This window comes from Euprymna scolopes, chromosome 6 (assembly GCF_053919585.1).
Source record: "Euprymna scolopes isolate OS-2025 chromosome 6, ASM5391958v1, whole genome shotgun sequence".
In the NCBI taxonomy this organism is placed as follows: Eukaryota; Metazoa; Mollusca; class Cephalopoda; order Sepiida; family Sepiolidae; genus Euprymna; species Euprymna scolopes.
In genome coordinates, this window is record NC_136487.1 from 37,421,086 (window position 1) to 37,444,569 (window position 23,484).

Below are 23,484 nucleotides of genomic sequence, written 5' to 3' on the forward strand. Positions count from 1 at the left end.
ACCTAGTAAAGTGGTATGGTTAAATGATTTTTCTCGATGATGGAAAAATACATATGTCTAATTTCCACCCAACCCCAAATAAAAAGTATAAAACGCCCTCACAAAGAAAATAAAAACAATACGGATGGCAATATTTATTTTTAGGATTGGAAACTATTGGTCGAAAATCTTACACACACGTGTGTGTGTGTGTGTGTGTGTGTGTGTGTGTGTATTTACAAATTGAACCTATTCGGTGTGTGTGTGTCTGTGTGTGCACGTGCGTATATATATATATATATATATATATATATATATATATATATATATACACAGAGTGACCTAAAAAAACAAAAGCTAAATGGAGGCCATCTAGAACATATGTTGTAGAACGGAGAAAAAAAAAGGCCAAAGACCCTAGTATTTTGCTGTGATATTTTGAATATAATAAACTAGTTATGACCAAAGTTTCATTTAATTCGGACAAAACACTAAGAAATGGAGCCTAATTAAAGTTGGGCCCGTTTTTTTTTATTTTGGTCATCCTGTATATATATATATATATATATAATTTTAGTTTATTAAAAAGTGTTTTCGACAGTCTATTTATAATTAAAAAAAAGGTTTTAATTTTTTTATTTATTTATTTATTTTTATTTTTGCAAAGTTGATTGTCTGAGCCGCTCCCTCCCGCAAATGTAAACACCTAATATTTTGGGGGGAGTCAATGTGTGGGTGCTCAGCTTACGTTAAATTTAGTTCATTGTACGTGTCCCCCCACCTCATCCTCCAGAAAAACAGGTGGCCATAAAGTGGGTACTCATTTTACGTAAAATTATTAGAACAAAATGATCCCGCCTTTTAAAAACTAACATTTTCCCATACCTTAGAAAATATGCGTTGTTAGTAATTATAAACATTATTTTTGTTTTCAGCGCCACCAAAATCCTTGGAAAGTGGTAATGTTAAATGATTTTTCTTGGTGGTGGGAACATGCGTATGTCCACATACCACCTACACCCTCCCCCAAAAAACGCCTTTATAAAAAATAAAAAAAAAGATACCGATTAACTAGACTTTAGTTTGAATGTAAATTACATCGGCTGAAGAAAGTTGTGTTTTTATCACTTTTGCAAAACTTTACACGCGTAAACTTTGTATTTTATTTTTTAAACTTGTTTTTACTTTGGGGGGGGTAAATGTGTACATTAGCTCCACCTTCGCATTTACGCATTCCCTTACTTGCTTTTTTTTTTATATTTCGGCCACAGCCGCCAGTGTCGCCACTGTCCACAATTGGTCAGGGACTGAAGTAGCTACCAACAACAACCATAGTTTAATATCTTTTCAAGATGAGTATCATGCTTCCATCGGGCAAAGCCGGTTAACGGGTCTTCCTATTATATAATAAATATAATATAAAATATAATAAATATACTAGAATATATAATAATATATTAATATTAAAAATGTATTATAATTATATTATAAAATATCAAATTAATATATTACAAAATATAATAAATATACAAAAATATATTATAATATATAAAAATATATTATAATACTAGCTGTTCCCTGCCATGCGTTGCTGTGGCTCAAATTGGCGCAATGGAAAAAGTTCCAAAATGAGAAAAAGCATGTTTCTTATAGGTTTAAATTTCCATTTTGCATGGGTACACAGTTTTTGTTGTTCCATTTTCTTAGCTGATATAGAGATTTTCCGGTTTGGTGACTCTTGAATATGTAACATAAATTATCCATGTGAAAAAACAGTCAGTGTGTAACTGTAAGGCCCACAATTGTAAAGATTGTTCCCTGTGCTTTGTTGATGGTTATTGCAAATGACAATAAAATTGGAAAGTGCAATTTGCTAAAGTGTAATGATGTATCCGGTGGAATCATAGGAATGCATGGAATGAAGATATATTCATCTGTGAAAGGTCCTGTTAAGATTGTTGTTTCTATGATATTGTTTGTTAATTTTTTTTTTTACTGCAAGCTATGTGCCATTGCAACGCTTGGATTGGTTTATATTTCACAACATGATAATTAGTACACCAAATTTCAGTTGCAATACATGCGGTGGCATCCCTGGCAAATATAACTGTTGGATAATTAACCACTTTATCTGCTTTCACAACAGTGTCGATGGATTTGTATTTGACTACCTCACTTGGAATTTCACATTTAATTATAGCGTTAAGTTCATGGGCATCTTTGTATTGACTTGCAAGAATAGCTCATTCACTCAGTCAAATGGAATTCTTATAATTTGAATATCTGCAAAAACCTTTTAAACTAACTATTCTTTTGATGAAATAAAATTACAGAAATTACAGAAGTTAAAAGTCAAAGAATTTTGCCCTTAACTCTGACCAGCTGGCACTTTTTCGTACTCAATTTCCCACAAGTGATGCAAAAGTTTTTGTGCGGATCAAACAGTCTGCAACTGTACATGCATATTTTGAGTTAAGTTTAATGTCTTCACATGGAACAAAAAAGTAGAGTATTTGAGGCAAGCATTTATTTCATCTGCTGGTGTTGATTGAAGAATAACAGGTAACATTTGTCTGAAATCTCCTGCAAGCAATATTACTGCATTCCCAAATGGTCTGAAATTGACACGCAAATCTTGCAAGGATCGACCAAGAGCCTCAAGTGATTTTTTGCGTACCATTGTGCATTCATCCTAAACAATAAGTTTGCATTTTTGCAATATTTTTCCCCATGTTGGATGTTTTGGAGATGTTGAACATGAGATTTTTGAAAAATTGAATGTTTTAAAGTAGAATAAATAATTCTTCTACTTGGCAGCAAGGTCGCAGGTATTCCTCATGCAGCAAGGGCTAAGGCTATGTCAATTTGTTACCAAATAGCTGCCAAAATCAATTTAATTAGAAAGATTTTACCAGTTACTTCTGGTGCTGTTCAAGGTAGCAGTAATTTCCAAATAACTTCTATTCTCACAGTCGGTAAATTAGGTGACTAAAATAGGATTTATCCATGTTTTGACAATGCCTTATTCACTGTAATTAATTTAGGAGACTAAAATAGGATGAGGGATTAGAGATGGACAGATAGAGAGGAAGATATATAGATAGAAAAGAGACAGTGAGAGGAAAATAGAGAAAGAGAAGGAGATAGAGAGATAAAGGGATTGATAGATAAACAGAGAGAGGGGGAGAGTTAGAAACAGAGAGGGATGAAACAGAGGAAAGGAGAGAGATAGAGGGAGTTAGAGAGAGAAAGGGACTCAAAGAGAGATGGAGAGGGTGATATAGAGAGAAAGATAGATTGAGAGAGGGAAAGGGAGAGATGGATAGAGAGAGATATTGAGAGAGGGGGAGAGAAACAGAAGGTGAACTACACTTCACCGTTTTTTTCCTCGTTCAGTAGAGAAGAAATCTTTCGAGACTGAGGCAATTTGAATGTTTTGTTATTATCCAGAGTACCCCTTTTTTTTTGGGGGGGGGGGGGGTGATTTTCCTCGCATTAGAAACCGACCGGGTTATCTGTACTTTCATTTAACAAATTAATAAAAGAAAAACATATTGTAAAATTTGAATTTAACAGGAAAATACGATTTTAAAAAATAGCACGGTAACATAAGTGCATAAGTGCCACTTTTGGTACTCCTTGGGCGTTGAGTTCCATGGCGACCAGCATAATAATTTAATGGTCGCTCCCTTAGCCCCCCCCCCATTCAAGGCTAATGCATGTGCACGTAACATTTTTTTTATTTACTGACGTTGGCTTAGTAACTAAACGATTTATTGATAATTTCGTAACCCTTAAACGCATGCCGAAAGATTTAAATTGGTTCATTATTGTTGTAATGAAAAAAAAAGTTTTATTCAACACAAAACCAAAAACACATATTAATGATAAATGATTTATTATTCTATTCATTGAAATTTACTAATTTTTAAATAAAAAAGTAAAAAAAAAAAAGTTAATAAAAAATAGTTGCTTATGTGCGCATAAACAACTTGTTTAACCGATATTTGTTGTCAGCATACCCACCCGAAAATACTATTAAAAAAAAAGGAGGGGTTCAGTGCCCGTAGCAGAGAAGTAGATTTATTTATCAATAAAAGTTGCGGAGAAGTAAATTTATTTATCAATAAAAGTCGTCATTTAAAAAAGAAAATCGTGGCGGTGGACCTAAATGTTTTGTTTTCGCACTATTCAACAATTTGTTCATCCGCGCATGTAAATTAAAAAATATTTGTAAAAGTGAGAAGTTATCAGTAAATGATTTAGTTTTTTTTTTTTAATTTATTTTTTATTCTTATTTTTTTTTACATTAGGCCCACCTCCACAAATGTTAAGAACGGCTTTCAGAATAAACACCCCAACATCTCCATGTTAACAACATATTTCGGAATAAACACGATTGAGGGGGGGGATATTTAAAAAAAAAGTCGATAAAAGTCGTCATTTAAAAAGAAATTTAAAATCAAATGTTTGTAAAAGTGAGAAATTATTAATAAATGTTTAGTAACATTTTTCGGTGCTAATGCAGAGAGTGACCCGCGCTATTTTTTAAATCGTGTTTTTTTTTTAATCAATGCAAGGTTAAAGTACAGAATAGGTACAAAACACCCTCCCCTCCCCATGTTAAGAATGGCTTCTTGAACAATAACGTTATTATTTCAGCATGATCACTCTCTGCATGAGTACCCATTTTTCTTTTAATATTCATAAAAAGTAAAACTTTTTTCAAAATAAATAAATAAATAAATAAATAAATGTTTGTAAATGTGACAAATAATCGTTTAGTTACGGCAACGTCAGTAAATAAAATATGTTACGTGCGGGGCGACTATTATTTTTTTCTACTGGTCGCCATAGAAGTCAACGCCCAAGGAGTACCAAAATGTAATTTTTTTTGTCAAATAAATAAATTTCAAGCAATTTTTGCAATAAATAATAGATAGCAACTTCGTTAATTTTACGACTCGCCCCAGCATATTATAAACACCCTAACTTCCCCATGTTAAGAACGGCTTTCGAGGTTTATGGAAGGGCGTTTTTTTTGTTTGTTCTTTTAACATGGGGGGGGGTAGGGTTTTTATAATACGTTGAGGCATGTCGTAAAAATGAAACAGTTTAGAAAAAGTTAAAACAAACTTTTTTATGTAAACAATGCCGTGAAAATAAACTAAACAATTAAAACGTAATTTTTATGAGTGAAAAGCCTTAACATAAATAAAATTTAAAAAATTCGTAAGTACATAAATGAATTTAAATTTTTAAAATATGGGATTATTATTTTGTGTGTGTGTGTGTGTGTGTGTGTGTGTGTGTGTGTGTGTGTGTGTGTGCTAATGCAGAGAGTGATCCGCGCTATTTTTTAAAAATCGTTTTCCACGTTTAATTACAGTTTTATGATATGCTTTTATTCAATTGTAAGGTTAAAGTACAGAATAGGTACAAAACACCCTCCCTTCCCCATGTTAAGAATGGCTTTTTAAATAATAACATTATTATTTCAGCACGGATCACTCTCTGCATGAGTAAGTTTTTCTTTTACTTATCGAGTTAACAGAAAATGAAATCTTTCGTCAATTCGTGGCTGTGAAATGAATCGAACCGGAAGTTCAGTTTTACAACAGAACAGATTCGCAGTAACGGTTAAAAAATGTATATTTATTTTATTTAATATTTTAATAATTCGCGAGGTAAATTTATTTCAATAACATAAAAACATACCTCGACTCTAAAGATGGGTTGTCTGAAAATTTCAAATAAATTGGTAACGTAGAAATAGGGTTTTATTATTTTAGAACGAACCAACATTTACATTTATATATATATATATATATATATATATAGATATAATAAATATACTATTATATCTAATGACTATGTTATAATATAAAATACATATGCTATAATATATGAGAAATATATTAAAATATACATTGAATATATTATATTATATAATACATATATTATAATATATAATAAATATAATAAAATATATAACTATTATAATACAAAGGAAATATATGTAATCAATATATTATAATATGTAATAAATATATTATAATACGTAATAAATATATTATAATATATAATACATATACTATAATATATAATACAGATATTATAATATATAGTAAATATATCATAATACGAAATAAGTATATTATAATTTATATAAAATATATCATAAATATATAATAAAAATACTATAATATACACTAAAAATATAAGAAAATAAGATAGATAAAATATAATAGAGAATAAATATATTATGATAGATATAATATGTATTATAACATAAAGATATAATGTAAGAGAAATATATTATAATGTAAAATATATGTATTTAAACATGTAATAAATACATTATAATATATAATAAAGGCATATACTATATAATAAATGTATTATAATATATAATAAATGTATTATAATATATAATAAAGGTATACACTATATAATAAATTTATTATAATATATAATAAATGTATTATAATATATAATAAATACATTATAATATATAATTAATAAAATATATAATAAAAATATAATATATAATAAATAAATTAAAATTTATAATTAAGATGCTATAACATCTAATGAATACATTATAATATATAACAAATATATTATAATATAAAATAAATATAATATATTATGATTATATCATGTTATATAATAAATATATAATATATATGTTATAATATGATAAAATATGAAATAAGTATACTAAAATATATAATAAATATATTATAATCTATAATGAATATAGTATAAAATATCATAGTATAATATATCAATAAATATATTACAATATATAATCAATGCATAATAATATATAAGAATGCAATATAAAATACATATATTATAATACTAAATGAATATATTAATATACATAATAAATATCGTATTTTATGCAATAAATATATTATAACATATAATAAATATATTATAATATATAATAAATATACTATTATATATAATAAATATAATATATAATAAATATTTCATAATACAAAATAAATCTAATATATAATCCTGTATATAATATTTTGATTGCAGAAACCCCCGTCTGCACCAAATTACCGTAGCTTTTCAATAACAGATTCAACAAAGAAATTTATCATGTTTAAACCTTCAACCCCCGTCTTATATAACTTTACTGCGTCATTTTATACACATTTATTTGCTATAATTATGTACAAGCAATTCTAATAGCTGCTTAGGTATAGGATCTGGTTTTGAACGCCGGCTAATCATAAAATTTTTAAAATTTCCGGTTACTTTTTGATTATGTTTAAAAGATTACAGATTAAAGTTAATTTCTTCAACAAAAAAAGTGTGTGAAATAAAATAAAAAAAATTACATGGAATAATTTTGTCTCAAATCTGAAAAAGCATACATTTCACGTAAAAAATTAATTATGACAAAAATCGTGTTTACATTTTTCTGGCAAGAGAAATATAAGTTTTCTGAAATTATTTCCATTTCAAGTATTAAGTTATAGTCTTAAAATAATGAATTAATACAATAAATGTACTTAACTTTTGCTAAAAAGGGTAATAATTATCCGAAAATATGGCCATGGTAGCAACAAGATTAGTTTCGTGTAAAGAAAAAAAGACATGGCGGCGAAATTCAAACAAGTACGGGAGCACATTAATGACATAATGTTATTATTTAACAATCTTCCGGCATATCGAGCATTTTTTCCTTTTCTTTTCAAGAATGTGTATCCGTACTTACCGACATGGAACGTTTGTATAATTCTTTCCATTTTTTTAATTTAATTATTTTTCTATGTTCCTGTTTTTCAGTTTAAGCTTTTTTACTTTATTTTCCGAGATTATATGAAAATTATCTTACATTGATAATTATACGTTCTTGCGTGCAATCAAAATATTAGGATATTACATATAAGGATTACATTAAAAAATGTAACTGTAAAAAAATTAATACTTTTGCAATTAAATTTTTTGCTGAAAAATATTAAATAACCGATGCTTAATTCAATGATAATATCGATAGTTCGAGAAATTAATTTTTCTTCGAGTTATATCGATTTCGTTAATACGAAATTTAGGTGCTTTTTTCCTTATGTTTCTGCAAAAATTAATTAATTTTTTAATTGTTATAATTTACGATGCTTTATTTTCATAAAAAAAAAGCTGAAATAAATTCTTACATTTTTTTTTTACTTTTATAAAAATAATACATTTTTACTCGGATTCAAATAAAAATAATTCGTTCATTATATTACACGATCATTATTTGATAAATAGTGAAAATTTCATTAAAATTGGTTAATTTCCTGACTTTTGGTGGGTCAAAATATTTACACATTTTGAGCATCGGCATTCATTTTGCCTGTACCTAGTTATAATAAAATAAAAAACAGTATCACACGACTGGAAAAAAGAAAAGACAAAAAAAGTAAACGTATAATACGATACATATGTATATAATAGATATATATAATATTTTTTCAGCAAATTATTTGTCAACCGAGAACTGGTATCATACTAATTTTATGGAGGTTGCGTATAGTGTAGCCACATTTCAATATAAATCGTTCGGTAAGTGTATTCTTGAATAATGGAATCTTCTGAGCGCAGCCAATACGAATAAGCGGACGATGTCTAGGGAGGCATTAGTAATTATGTATAAGGAGAAGGGGTGTTATGTTTAGTATATATATCTATAATAAGCAGTTAAGACCGGTGAAATACGAACATCGTAGAAGAATGAATAATAGTACATGGTGTATAGTGGTAGCGGAGGTAGGACTTGAGAATCAGAGAGAAAAATAGGAACTTATTCCTCTGTAGATGTGGCGATCGTGATGATGCTTCTCCTAGGGTAAAATATAGGATTTAACTATAACGAATAAATGTGTATAAAACGACGTAGTAAAGTTACATAAGATGGGGCTTGAAGGTTTAGACATAATAAATTTGTATGCGGCATCAGTGATTGAAAACCTACGGCAATTTGGTGCAGAGAGGAATTTCTGCAATCAAAATATTATATACAGAAGAATACATATATATATATTTGGAATTAATTTTAATAAACTAAAAAATTTACAACAAATTTATTATTTGACAAAGAATGCAAAAATAAAAAGTTTTTCTTAATTCATGGATTTTCAAAAATGGCTAATATAATTAGAAGAAATCTTTTTAGCAAAATAAAGTTCTTAAGTTGTCATAAATTTTGCTATTTAGCACATAGGTTGAGAAAGTTAAAAGCTTGTATAAAAAGCCTAAAAGGAGCCAAGATTAAAAAATAATATTCCATGGTGCAGTTAGAGTCAACAAAGAAATATAAATGTGCAATCATAAAATCTAAGGCAATCAAGAAAGGTATAATCCAAATGGAGCTTCTTTATATGATTGGGATTCTCTTATAAATATTGATATTAATATTTATATGGACTTTAATGTTACAGTATTATTCTAGTTGTAATCTTAAAGTATTTCAAAATTTCAGTTCATTATATAATTATTCACATACAGTACTGTTTTGCTATATCACAGTTTATCAGTGAGGCTAGACCAGCACCTTTTCCTAGCCAGGGGTTGAACCTACAACCATCGTTGTGGACAGTCTAACCTCTAGTCCATGTGTGATCGGTGCTCGCAAATGACCTCATCAAATGTTCATTTACATAAACACTCGCCCACCACTTTTACAGTGCTTCAGCTGCTTGTTTAGTTACAAACAATATTTCTACTGTCAAGCAACGTTGCAGTTCACAAAATTCTACTCGTGAGATATCGGCTTGGGTTCTTGTTAAAATGACCACATCCCCTGTTTGAGATGAAGTAGGTTCATTTCATAGTCAGATTTCGCTGTGGTTTGCTTTATATGGGTTAGTTAATAGACTTTCTTGTGTGTGGCATGGTTGCTCAAGTGGCAGAGTACTCGCTCTGCATGGAAGAGACTCAGGTTTCAAATCCCGGATTTTGGATGTGTTCAACTGATGAGCTCCAAAATAAAGACAAAACTCGAGTCTTGGACTTGTAATTTGTTGACTGCCATGGGTCTTATGAGCTGCGACGTTAGTTGACTGTGGAAATAATTATATCACCTCTCACATTCTGAAAATTCTTATATATATATTTTTTTTATATATACATAAGGGCTCAAAGCCGTCTGAGTGGAAGAGTTTACCTCTTTTTATTACAAGAATAGCACATTTTGTAATGCTAAATTTCATTCATATGTCATCACTAAATCATCTGACTGTATTCATTAGGGTATCAAATAAGTTTTCATTCTTGCGAGAAACCTGAAGGTCATTCATGAATAGTAGCTGGTTGACTGTAGGAAGTTTTTCCTCAAGTTTATATGACACCTTCACATTTTGTAGAAAAAGTGTCAACGGGGTCAAACGGATGACAAAAACCAAAGAAAAACTATTGCTCAGGAAAATATATCTCTTTTAATTTTCACTTTGCCTAATGTAACACCTCCTAAAGTTAATTTTTTTTTTATTTTACAATAGAGTCACCACTTAAAAAGGCCCGACGGCGACTAGCGATAAAGATTAATGAATGTATGGTGGTCATCAAGACAACAGTGTAGTAATCATTAATAGTGAAAATTGGGTGTAAGGGGACGGCTTAGCAAGAACTTGTGTGAAGAAGATCATAATGTGGTTAGCGGGAAAGCAGCATAGAGAAACAGAGTTCCACAGGCAGTTCCTAATTGTTCATGCTATTCTTTAAAGCTGTTTGAATGTTGGGGGCTATTCCAAAATTTTCCAAGCGTTTGTCTATCCATGAATGATCTAAAATATCAGAGACCTTTGTGGCGTTGTCTCTGGCTTTGGTAGAGGACATCTTGATCAATATGATGTCTTATGCATAGCCAAGAGCCACACCAATATTTAATATGATTTAAAAATGAATGTTATGTTTTAGCAAAGGAAGAAAATCTAGAATATATATGAATCAAGCATAATAAAAGGTAAATAAAATGAAACATTGAGAGAATAGAAGGGTCACCAGGTAGTAAGTGCTACCTAAAACATAAACAGAGTTTTGTAAAAGAGAAAAACGAAATTTTATAAGAAAACATTTTCATACAAAAAATAACAATAAAAATGTTCACAGTACAAACGTGTTCAAAGAAGTTGAGTGAATAGTAATCCTAAGTCAGTATGTTCATATAAGTGATGGGACGATCCCAATATTTTCCACGATTCCATTACATGGGAGTGATCTATAGATCTTCGTTTAAACTCAATAAATATTCATTTTATTATTACTAACAACTGTAAGACTTCGCTTTAAACAAAATGAAATAAAAAAGATAATTAAAGGAATCGTTTTTGGCATCAGAAAATAGACACAAATTTTTCTGATTCCAATACCAGTTTGAATATCAGTTTTGATTATTAAGAATCCTGATTTTGATTAATCATCCCAACACTAGTTTATAAAGTGAATACATAAATATGTGAGTATTTGGCAGCGTGGCATTGTGTATGTGCGTGTGTGTTTATCTTGCACTGAGTTGATGGAGGTTAGATACATGAGTCTTTAGGTCCTTTTCTTTTACGACTTGCTCCCCCCGCTACTACCAAAGGTGGGGATTAAGAGTGTACATTCTGGTGTCTTTCAGGAGTGACTGGTGAAGTCTGTCAAAAACTGATTTACTTGACCAGGTCTTATAAGACTTTTTAAGGTGTTACTTTCTGGAGTTTGGAAAGATTTTTATTGGTTAAAAATTTTTTTAATTAACACTTTCATGTTAAAACTTACTAGCTTTAGAAAGTGACGAAGAGAGTGCATCAAAACGAATCCAAGAAAAGAAAGAGGGTAAGCAAGTAGAACCATTTGTATTTTAGTGTAACGTTGCATACATTTACACGTGTTAACATGTAGGGACCCAACACATAGTAGACTCCTTCGCAAGGAAACAACAGACAAGAACAAAACTCGATCCCTTTTTTTGTTTTCAGTTTAATGACAACTTTTTATTTACAGGTACTTTCCTATCCAGCCATGTATGGCATGCGTCTTTGCTGTTTGCTATCAGTCCACACATGTGTGACACGTCTATCTCTGTCCTCTCTCTAACATGATTGTCATCATTAGTTTGTACACACGTTTTTCTTTTTATAATCTTTTCCTTGCTGTGACGTCACTTTGCACACGGCTTGGTCATTTGCATACAGCTGCTATACGTTTGTCTGCACTCTGTTACATCAGCATTCGTTTGAATCGCATCTTTATGTTTAATTTATCTCACCTTATAATCTACACATGCATGACAAGGTTAGTTCTTCGTTTGCAATTTGAACTAGTTTGCTATGTGATTTACCATTTCGTCTCCTTGTCCACAGAGTCTATATTGACTATTTTCCTGGGTTTGATCTATTGTAACTTTAATGTAGTTAGTTCTAACCAAATTGTTCTGCACAGCTATTAGTAGTGTTTTTGTTTCTCGGTTCATGTCCTCTTTTCTTAGTCATGTCCATGTTCGTTTGCAGGATGATTTTATCAATCAGAAGCTGATCTTTGATGACACATTATCCTTTTAAGCAACCTTTCTTTTCTTCAGGCAGCAAATCATTTTGGTCGAAATGATTGTAGATACTTTTTTCCACATAACTGAGAAGCAAGAGATTAGTCTAAAGGTTGTTACTGCACCCTTTTTATCTTATCTTTGACTAGCCTGGGTGCCCGGCATTGCCCGGGTGTTTGTAGGTGTGTGTTGAGAGAAAAAAAAAAAGTTCTAGTAAGCAGGTATGCTTGAACCTGTGACGCAACGATGGAAAAGAAAGTGGAGGTGTGTGTAAGGGTGTTGGTTGGGGAGGGGGGCAAAATAAGGAAAATTGCGACCGAAAAAAAAAAAAGAAAAATATTAGTAAGGAGATTCGAACCTGTAACATATCAGAGGAAAAAGAGGTGAAAAAAAAAAACAAACAGTCTTATCAATGTGCCTGTCGCGGTTGTGATGTCATCGGCGGTCGAAATAACATATTTTATACGACACAAGGCTTAAATGACTTGCAAAAATGTCAGCAAATAAAACGACCCTCCTTGAAGATAACTGCCCAGTTGAGGGTGAAGGAATAAATGTTTTTTACTCATTTTTCGATATTTATCGTTCGAAGGGTCGAGCTTCAAAAGCATATTGATCTTGTGAAAATCCATCGCCTCTGTTGAAAGTTTTAGGCAGACATACAACCATACATACATACAAACATATATACAGACATATATTTAAACAGACAGGTGATATTTATATAATAGATGATCAAGGTGGTAGTGCTCTTTGTAAATCACTCATCATTAAACAGTCATTTTGCATTGTTGCACGAAGTGGGTGAAGAGCTCCGTCAATTTTAAGCACTTTCAAATTTGAAAGCTTTCTAATCCGCTCCTTAAACATCTCAATGGTGATTATGTCCGTTTTTTTCATCCATTCTGCATCATCTTCATCTTTTACTTCCTTCTACTTAAATGTGTGTCCAGAATGCATGAGATTGGTCAGCATCAGGTATAACGTCATTTCCTCTTTCAATTCCTTCCAGTTACTCAAAAAGACGTTTCTGGTAGTTTGCTTTGCTGAATACTGCTCAATTCTGTCATTTATTATTATTATTATTATTATTATTGGTACCCGTTAAAAGGAGGGTGAACCTGTATATTCACCACTGTCCGTTCGTCTGTTCATCCATCCAGTCGTTTGCACTTTTTCTCAATAAATATGCTTTGAAATTTTTTAAAAATTTTACACAAACATTAAACATAATATGAGTAAAAAAAGTAACAGAACGGATTTTCCCCAGAAAACTCTGGTTGACCCCTAGGGGTGCTTTTCAAATTAAAATGATAAAATTGACACTTTTGTGCTTATAAAAAAAAAAATTGATGCCTTGGATTTTTATAAAACTTTCTGAAAAGTTGTAACTGATTTCTATATAATTTTGTCCGTCTATACGGTGCAATAACTCTTTGGTGTGTCCCAGGAGCTCTTTTAGGGCTAATAAAAACACTCCATTTTTGGGACTATTTTACCATATTTGTCCAAAACGTTCTGTGTATGTCTATTTAGCAGTTTTGTATGGTGCTGAACTCAAATTTAAACATGTTTAGGCCTTGGGGACTTTGAGGGCTTAATAGGGGGGGCATGATGGAGTTAATCATTTCTTTTTTTGCATCGTGCAGAACTCAAATTTACATTAAAGCCTAAAACTACACCGTTTGTTTATTTTCACCAGGATTTGACGTCCCCTGGGGACTTTTGGGTTTGGGGGCTAAATGGGGGGGGGGCAAATGCTGAACTTTTTTTATGCCTCGTTCACTGTGCCCTGGGGGGGGGCATGCATGCTTCACTTGTTTTCGTTAATTTCACAGTATTATGATGTTTTTTTTGTTTTTTTGTTGCACTAAAGCTAATGAACATAGTAAAAAAGTCAGTTAGAAGGAAAGCACTTGGCATAGAATGTTTGTTGTGCTAAGCAAAACGGACTTCTTGATTCCCAAGGAGTTCAACTGTTTCTCAAGATCACCTGGAATTGAGCCAGCACACCTATGATGGAAGTTTTCTTATTCCATAACCTAACTATCTCCACTCATTTATTATTATTATTATTATTATTATTATTATTATTATTATTATTGTTGTTTTTCTTGTTGTGGTTGTTATGGTTGTTGTTGTTGTTAGATTATAATAATAACAATAATAATAATAATAATAATAATAATAACAATAACAACAATAATAATAATAATAATAATAACAATAATAATAATAACAATAATAACAATAATAACAATAATAACAATAATAATAATAATAATAACAATAACAACAACAATAATAATAATAATAACAATAATAATAACAATAATAATAATAATAACAACAATAATAATAATAACAATAATAATAATAATAACAACAATAATAATAATAATAATAATAACAATAACAACAACAATAATAATAATAACAATAATAACAATAATAATAATAACAATAATAACAATAATAATAATAATAATAATAATAACAACAACAACAACAATAATAATAATAACAATAATAATAATAATAATAATAATAAATTTAAAAAAATAGTTGAAAAATATCTTATTATCTTACCACTTATTCTAAACCTGACAGGCGCCACTGTCTATTTTTACCATCTTTGAAGCCGGAAATTAGCGATCACCTCCAAAAACTCAACTGCCACGTTTGATTTATTCCTGTTTGCCTAACTCAAAGTTTGCAATCAGTGTCAGAACTTTAAAACAATGTAGAGCGGTAGATAATTAAATTGCGTTTTGTTGTATATTTTGTTTGTTTTCGATTTATCGACTGTTAAGTACACTGCCTGATTGTCTACATATTATTTATATTTTCATTTAAAGTTATACTTTCTTTTGTCAGTATTTAAACTTATCTATATATCTATATAAGTGAAAATGTGTGTGTGTGTGTGTGTGTGTGTGTGTGTGTGTGTGTGTGTGCATTTTCCTTCCAAACTACTCTGTTAATTTTCAGTCTACTGACTCGAAATTTGACATAAGAGGTATTGAGATTTCGGAAAATCTTTTTAATCAGTTTCAGACAGAAATTTGGCTGTCAAGGGGTCAAAGTTCAAGGATTTGACCTTTTAAAACTCTACCAAACTCCTCTGCAAAATTTTGGGTCTAAACACTTAAACTTTTAGATGTAGGTTACTTAGACATGGATCAAACTTTTTAATTTGATTTGAACCCAAAACAATGAATGCTAAGAGGTTAAAATTGGGGTAAAAGCTTTAAAAAATTTGACCTTTGTGGTCTCTACCAAATTACTCAGCCAATTTTTTATATAAACATTTGAAAATTTACACAACATGTATTCAGACATAGGGCAAGTTTTTTAATCGGTTATTGGCCGAAAATTTGGCTGCCAAGGAGTCAAAGTTCAAAAGATTTTACCTTTGCGATATCTAGCAAACTATTCAGCAAATTTTGGGTCTAAACATTTGAAATTTGACATAAAGGGTATTCAGACATGCAACAAGCTTTTTGATGAGTTTTGAGGAAAATTTGGCTGGAAAGAAGTAAAAGTTGAACGAGTTGACCTTTGCAGACTCTACCAAACTCCTCTTTTGGGTCTAAATACTTGAAATTTTAGATGTAGGTTATATGGACATGAGTCAAACTTTTAAATATATATAGACATATGCACATAGTATTTTATAAACGTGGCCTGAATAAGTTAGGAAGAGCGTGTTTAGGTATTTTTATAAAATCATTCTCGACACCATCTTTGGTGCTGTTATTAGGGATTTTCACCCTTAACTCTACATTGTCGAAAAACCAGGGGACTTAAAGCGGGCAGGGACGTGCAGGGGGAGGGGGCAAGCACCTGCCCCTTTTACTCCTGTTTTAAAAGTGCCTTTTTCAGAGGAATGTATTATAGGCCTACGTCCACCGAGTTATATATATATATATATATATATATATATATATATATATATATATATATATATATATATATATATATATATATATATTCTTCTCACTTGGGACCTGAAAACGTTCTCTGCATGTCATTGAAAGCGGGGTTAGTGGAGGCCGAGGCTAAAACTTTTTTCGTGACCTCCTCCTCCTAATAACTAACCGACTATTTTTCTAAAAAAAAATAATAAAGAAATCAATAAATATTTTATAAAGTAATATATGTTTTATAATAGTAGAAACAAATTAAAAACAATCAAACAATAACATTTTATTTATGATTTTCTACAAAAAATAATTAGAATTAGAATTTTTTATCGGGCAGTGTTTGCTGCGGACTTCGAGTCGCTGTATCATTACCCTCGACAATCTGGGAACGAATTGCCAACTAAAGAACTCTTCAGTAGTAATGAAGAATTTTTTCCTCGACTCGAGTAAATATTCCTTTAAATAGGTATTCTTCGTCCTAGACTCGACGATGTTGGGAGAAGATCTTACCTCGTCAGCGGCTACTGTCTGGTAAGTTAGCTGTTCTTCTTATAATCTACAATTTCACTTAGCAACTAAACTACTTATGCCAATATCGTTCCCAGAAATGCTCGAAGAATAAAAACAAAATCATGAAAACTTCGATTGGAAACAGGAGTGGTTCTATAAAATTACCACCCTATCTTTGACATTGATTTTAAAATGGTACTTGTGCATTTTAACATCCCGGCAACTTTAAAAAGCCATTCTTTTACATCGGGAGGTTTAACTCTTTCCTTGCGCACACGGAACTCTCCTAAAATTAAAACCATTTAATTTCTAGGGAATGCTATAATGCAATTGCAAAATTGCCATTAAAATTAACGGTTTCGTTACATTTTATGGGTTTGTTTCGTTTTTTTTTTCTGTTTTAGATAATTTTTTGTGCTTATGCACTTTTGTTACCGTGCTATTTTTTAAATAGTATTTTCAAGTTAAATTTAAGTTTTACGAAAAAGTTTTTTTTATTATTGTTAGGTGAAAGTACAGAACAATTATAAAACACCCGCCCCGTGTTAAGAATGGCTTTCTAAATATTATTTCAGGATGGTAAAAAAGTGCATAAGTACCCCCCCTTTTTTTTTAATTTTCAATTTACATTTTTTTATAACCATTATTGGCTTGTGTACGTTTTCAGCATACATGCTGTTTTGGAAAAGATTGATCGTTCGATTTGTTGTTAGTTTTAACATGATTGTGTGTTTTGCTTTAATACTTAAATGTTTCGGCGATAGATTACAACCTTGACCTTTTGGTAAAGATCAAAGTGTAGTATCTGTTCTTCAGATGCTGCACTGGCTGCAGTGTCACTTCTATTTCTTGTTCTCTTTCAGTGGAGGAGAAATCCTTGACGACTGAGACAATTTTTATTTTTGTACCTTTTCTCCACGTTAAAAAACGACCCTGGTGTCTAACTCTGTCCCGTGGGGAGGCATAGTAAATAGGTACAATATCCAACAAAACAAAAACGTGGAAAAAAAATAACAAGAAATAAATGTTAGCAAGTGTAAGATTAAGTTACATTTCTACCTACGTGGAGGATTTTCTTTTTTTTTTTTTTTTGTGCGTTTTTAGAACGACGATCGTCCACCTCTCAATACCATTTTTGAAAGAGAATAGAGATAATTCCAACTAATTCAAACGTTTGGGAGATTTTAGAAAGCCATTCTTAATATGGGGGAGAGAAAGTTAAAAATCAAAATCGCTTAAAAATGATATTTTTTATTATATGAAAATAAAACTACTTGACGATATGTATTCATATAAGTATGTATGTATATTTATGTGTGTATGAGTGGGTGTGTATATGTGTGTATATATATATGTTTGTTTTTGGTTTTAACGATATGTTTTGAATTAGTTCAATTATTTACGAAAGTGCATTTTTACCTAAATGCGAGTTGCGTTTTATTGTTTTTTTTATTGTTTTTGTTAGGTCAGTAAAAGAAAAACAAACTTTTCAGTTAGAACGAAAATAATGATAGCCATCAGACGTCACATAATCTCGATAATCGCTCAAAAATAGAAAATTGGATAAAAATACTGCTAGTAAAATATATACAGTCCGGTTAAACGATTGGTAACAATGCTCCAATGCTCCATATGCTCCAGTTGCTCCACCCCAATAAATGTTACCAATCGGATCACTGACCACCCCCACTGTAAAATTTTTTTCTATTTGTTTTTTTTTTTCAGTGGATTGTTATTGATTGGGCACGAATTAATCTAGGCACCGCCAAAAATGGCCGAAAAATCAAGTTGTTGTTTTTTTAAACGAAATTACATTTATTAAAATAAATTATTTCTGAGTAACTTTTTTTTCCAGAAAGATAAAACCCTGAATTTTATCATATAGAAAACATAATAATGTAAAACTTTTTCTACTATTTTTAATTAAATTTTAAATGTTAAATTTTCCCAAAAAGTTAACAATTAACATTTTTTGTCTTTCACAAAAAAACGTACATAAATATATATATAAAAAAAAGGTTTTTGAAATAATTTATTTATTTATTTGTTATCTAAGATTTAGGATGATTTTCTAAGAGAATATGCAAAAATATTATAATATAAGTACTTGGATTTCAAATAATTCCACTTATTCATATAGGCAACCAGTTACTTCGCGTCGATCTAGAGTCTAGATCGACAATGTTTACGTTTGCATTTGATAAAAAGCAAACTATGGAAGACCAAACAGGCCAAAAAAAACCTTATTTTTCAGTGACGAAAATTTCAATGTATTATTGGCTGGCCAGTACCAGATGGGTGACCATTTGTATGAGTTTGGTTTTTAATGTGTATGTGTGTGGGGGCCAGGCTCCCCAAAATGGGGGGGGGCAATTTAAAGCAGAATAAAAAAAATTATTTCAGCGCGTTTGGTCCACCGTAGTCGAAAGGCGGCAAACGTTTTCAAACGGGATCGAAAAAAATGATGCTATTTTTAACACAAAGGGCACAATATTTATCGAATTTTTTTTTGTATCGTTTCTTCAAAGCATGCCCTGTTTAATAATGGTCATGCATTATTCGGCTCGCTAAAAAAGAATTGTTAATTTGTTTATCAAAGATTTTAAAATGGCTTTTTTCGTATAAATATTAAAAAAATTTTTTTTTTGTTTTGCTTAACTTAAACATATTCACCGAATTTCACACTTCAAAACTCAAAAGCGGGATAATTAAACACAATCGAAGTTCTGATATTCAGACGTCAAAATAAGGTATGCAAACAATTTTTTTATTTTTTTTTTTAATCTATAATTCTGTCCCTTACAACAACACAATGTTGTGTTCAGTTTCAGATGATTATTTTAAGCATATTTGTACCTCCTCAAAACAAGGGGGGGTTGTAAGCAAAATATATATCGTTTATGAAAAATAAGTACACTGTTATAAAGTTCATTCTTCTCTTAATAATCGCTGAAAATTTCGTATTGATCGGATAATTACCTGATTTTTGGTAGATTTTTAAAAGGACGGTCCGTCAAAAAGTACTTACCTGCCCCCCCCCCCAGTTTTGGCGGTGCCTAAATTAATCAGATTATATATATAAAAATAAAATGTCATTATTTCGACATTTGTAAGGGAATGTTTGTTCCGAAAGCCGTTCTTAACATGAGGTGGCTTGGGGGGGGGTTGTTTATACTGGGGCAGGTCGTAAAAAATACATAACACCCTCCCCTCTCCATGTTAAGAATGGCTTTTGAAATAATAACGTAATTATTTCAGCACGGTAGCAAAAATGCACAAGTAACACACAACCCCCCCCCCCCAATAATTCCTTTCCGTGTTTACAAAATGGGGGATCGAAAGTGAGTACCCCTTTCAGATGTCGAAATAATAAATTTTTCATTCTTTTTTTTTTTTGCAAAAAAAAAAAACGAACAGAAAAAAATTAGAGGGCGGGGGTGACGCTCGTTCAGGTCCACCTTTATTGGATGTGTTTCTATGTAGTTTTCGATTGCAGACACTATTTTTATTGTTACTTCTATTATTATTGTGTGTGTGCGTGTGTACTTGGCCACACCTCTCTCCGTTCAAAAAATATTTTTTTAAGTCTTTAATGTTGTCTCTATGTGTTGCAAGAATATTGTAAATTAAACCAGTAGTTTTATCAAAATAATTAAACGACGATCGTCCACCTCTCAATACCATTTTTGAAAGAGAATAGAGATAATTCAAACGTTTGGGAGATTTTAGAAAGCCATTCTTAACATGGGGAGAGAAAGTTAAAAAATCAAATTCGCTTAAAAATAATGTTTTTTTATTATATGAAAATAAAACTACTTGACTATATGTATTCATATAAGTATGTATGTATGTATATTTATGAGTGTGTGTGTGTGTGTGTGTGTGTGTGTGTGTTGTTTGTTTATGGTTTTAACGATATGTTTTGAATGAATTCAATTATTTACGAAAGTATATTTTTACCTAAATGCGAGTTGGGAATAATTCTCCCTTTAGCCAATTTCGTACCCCCACATGGGGAGCGGTATATATATATATATATATATATATATATATATATATATTACTTTGGAGTAAACACTTATCAAATCCTGAAAGCCACTCGAGGATAAGGGTTAATGACTAAGATGGTAGTGTAGAAATCCTTTTAAAACTTTTGGTTTAAGTTGGGTAGAATTTGATTATTTTATGGGGATGGTTCAACAAGAACTTGTTTACATTGGGTTTGAAAGCCACCATGTTGTATTCAACCAGGAAGCAAGCCAGCAGAACAGTGTTCCACAGGGCGGGTAATTCTTGGAAAGAAGCTTTGTTCATGGAATCTGTTTAGATTAACGCACAGATAGAGAGTAGGGGAAATCATATATAGTGATTGTAGAAGTCAAGTGTTTTTTGTGAAAGTTTAACAAGGGAAGTTCATAGATTCGAGTTCAGTTGAGCATTTACCAGGAAAATAGCGATAGAGCAGAGACAGGCTCTCAATGTTTCTTCTGTGAGAAAGACGTTGCAGGGAACAGAAAAGGGTATCGCTAACTATGTTTCAAAACCAGCCTTGAACTCTATCAAGGCAGGATAAGAATCGCCAAGCAGCTCCTGCCCAGATATAGCAACAGTACTCCATATAGCAACAGTACTCCATTCTAAGATGTACCTGACCCTTATACAGACAGAGAATTGCGTCGCAGTGAGATACCTACTGGAGCGGTAGAGTGATCCAACTATTTTTCCAGCAAATTTTTAAATATGGGTCAAACTGAAGTTTTCCAAAGTGTTGGGAAGCATTTTTCCTTAAGGCAACATTTAAACAGCTTTGTAAGTATGGGAGCTAGTTCTGGTTGAAGCTTTTTGAGCGCTATGCCTAGAATGGTGTCGGGACTAGTTGTTTTACTGGAATCAAGGTTTGTGATAAGCTTAACAACATCACTTACAGATATTTGTATGTTGTATAGTTTGTTTTCAGTCACAGGAGGAAATATATTTTCTTCTGTCAGGCAACCCTGATAGCAAAGGGTAGAATTAGCTGCAAAGTTCTTGGCAAAGACTTTGGCTTTTTCAGATGCTGATGAAATTACCTCAGCTTCATTGATGATGGTAGGAATAGAGAACATGCTTCTGTTCAAAATTCTGTTATTTGCCAAATCACGAGGTTGTTTGCTCAGCAACCGACAAAGCTAATCTGCTTGCCAGCCGGTTTGCCTCGAACTCCACACTGGACCCTTCCAACCACCCCTGCCTGACTTTCCTTTGCAGACAGACGTCACGCTAGACGATCTAAAAATCACCCCCGCTCAGGTACATGCTATCATAAAAAATCTTGACACTTCAAAAGCATGTGGACCTGATCTCATCCCAGCTGTGCTATTAAAAAAGTGCTCAGCCGAAGTAGCTCCAGTTTTCTCCAAACTCTAAAACAAATGCCTTAATGAATCATGCTTTCCGGGCTGTTGGAACACCGCTTCTGTGGTACCAGTATTCAAGAATTCTGGCGAAAGGACTGACCCATCAAATTATCGCCCCATTAGCCTCTCACTTTTTGCCAAAATATTTGAGACCTTAATTAACCATGATCTAGTCCGGCACCTTACAGATGCTAAACTTCTGACTGACAAACAATATGAATTTAGACAAACCCGTTCCACAGCTGACATCCTCACTGTAATCTCTGAACGTATATACCATTCACTGGACAAAACGGGAGAGGGCAGAGCAGTAGCTCTAGATATAGCTAAGGCTTTTGACAGGGTATGGCACAAGGGTCTCCTCAGGAAAATTAAATCATATGGTATTACTTAGCATAATTAAATCCTTCTTAGATAAGAGAAAAATCCAGGTTGTCCTCGACGGTCGAACATCTAAACAGTGTGATATAAATGCGGGAGTGCCTCAGGGGTCTATTCTTGGACCTCTATTGTTCTTGATATTTATTAATGACCTCCTTGACAAAATTGCCTCTGAGATGGGTATATATGCTGATGACACTACACTCTATAACAGGCATGACACGAAAACAAATTAACACATATCTAAAGAAATGGCAAAAACACTAGAGGATGACCTCCGATCTGTAGTGGAATGGGGACATAAATGGATGGTCACATTCAATGCTGCCAAGACTAAACTGGTTTCCTTCAATAATTACAAGAAACCTTCTCTGCCACCAATAACAATGGCCAGTGACTCCCTGTCTGAGAGTACATCTTTCAAACTGCTGGAACAATTATATTGAAAACATTGCCAGGACCGCTGCGAAAAAGGTAGGCTCTCTCTACCGTGCTAGAAAACTACTGACACCTGAAAGTATCCTGTACCTCTATAAGGTCACCATTCGCCCATGTATGGAGTATTGTTGTCACATTTGGGCTGGTGCATCTGCTACTAGTCTCTCGCTCCTAGACAAGGTTAAAAAAAGAGTCGCCAATCGGATAGGCCCTGAACTGGCATCTAAGCTTCAGCCTCTGTCCCATCGACGAAACGTTGCTTCCCTCTGCTTGTTTTACAAGTATTTTAATGGTGAATGCTCTGACGAACTGCAGACACTTG

General features: G+C 31.8%; 1 protein-coding gene across 3 annotated transcripts in view; it reads left to right on the top strand.

Moving 5' to 3' along the window:
- Nucleotides 1-23,484, top strand: part of LOC145277611 (uncharacterized) — a 161,410-nt gene that overhangs the window by 61,627 nt on the left and 76,299 nt on the right. Inside the window, exon 1 of one of the 3 annotated variants that reach the window (XM_080129138.1) lies at nucleotides 16,783-16,968. The exons of the other annotated variants lie outside the window; for them this stretch is intronic. Within the exon in view, the coding sequence (XP_079985264.1) occupies nucleotides 16,928-16,968 (41 nt within the window). The 5' untranslated portion in view covers nucleotides 16,783-16,927. Of the gene's footprint in view, nucleotides 1-16,782; nucleotides 16,969-23,484 lie in introns of those variants that run through there. 3 annotated transcript variants of the gene reach the window in all.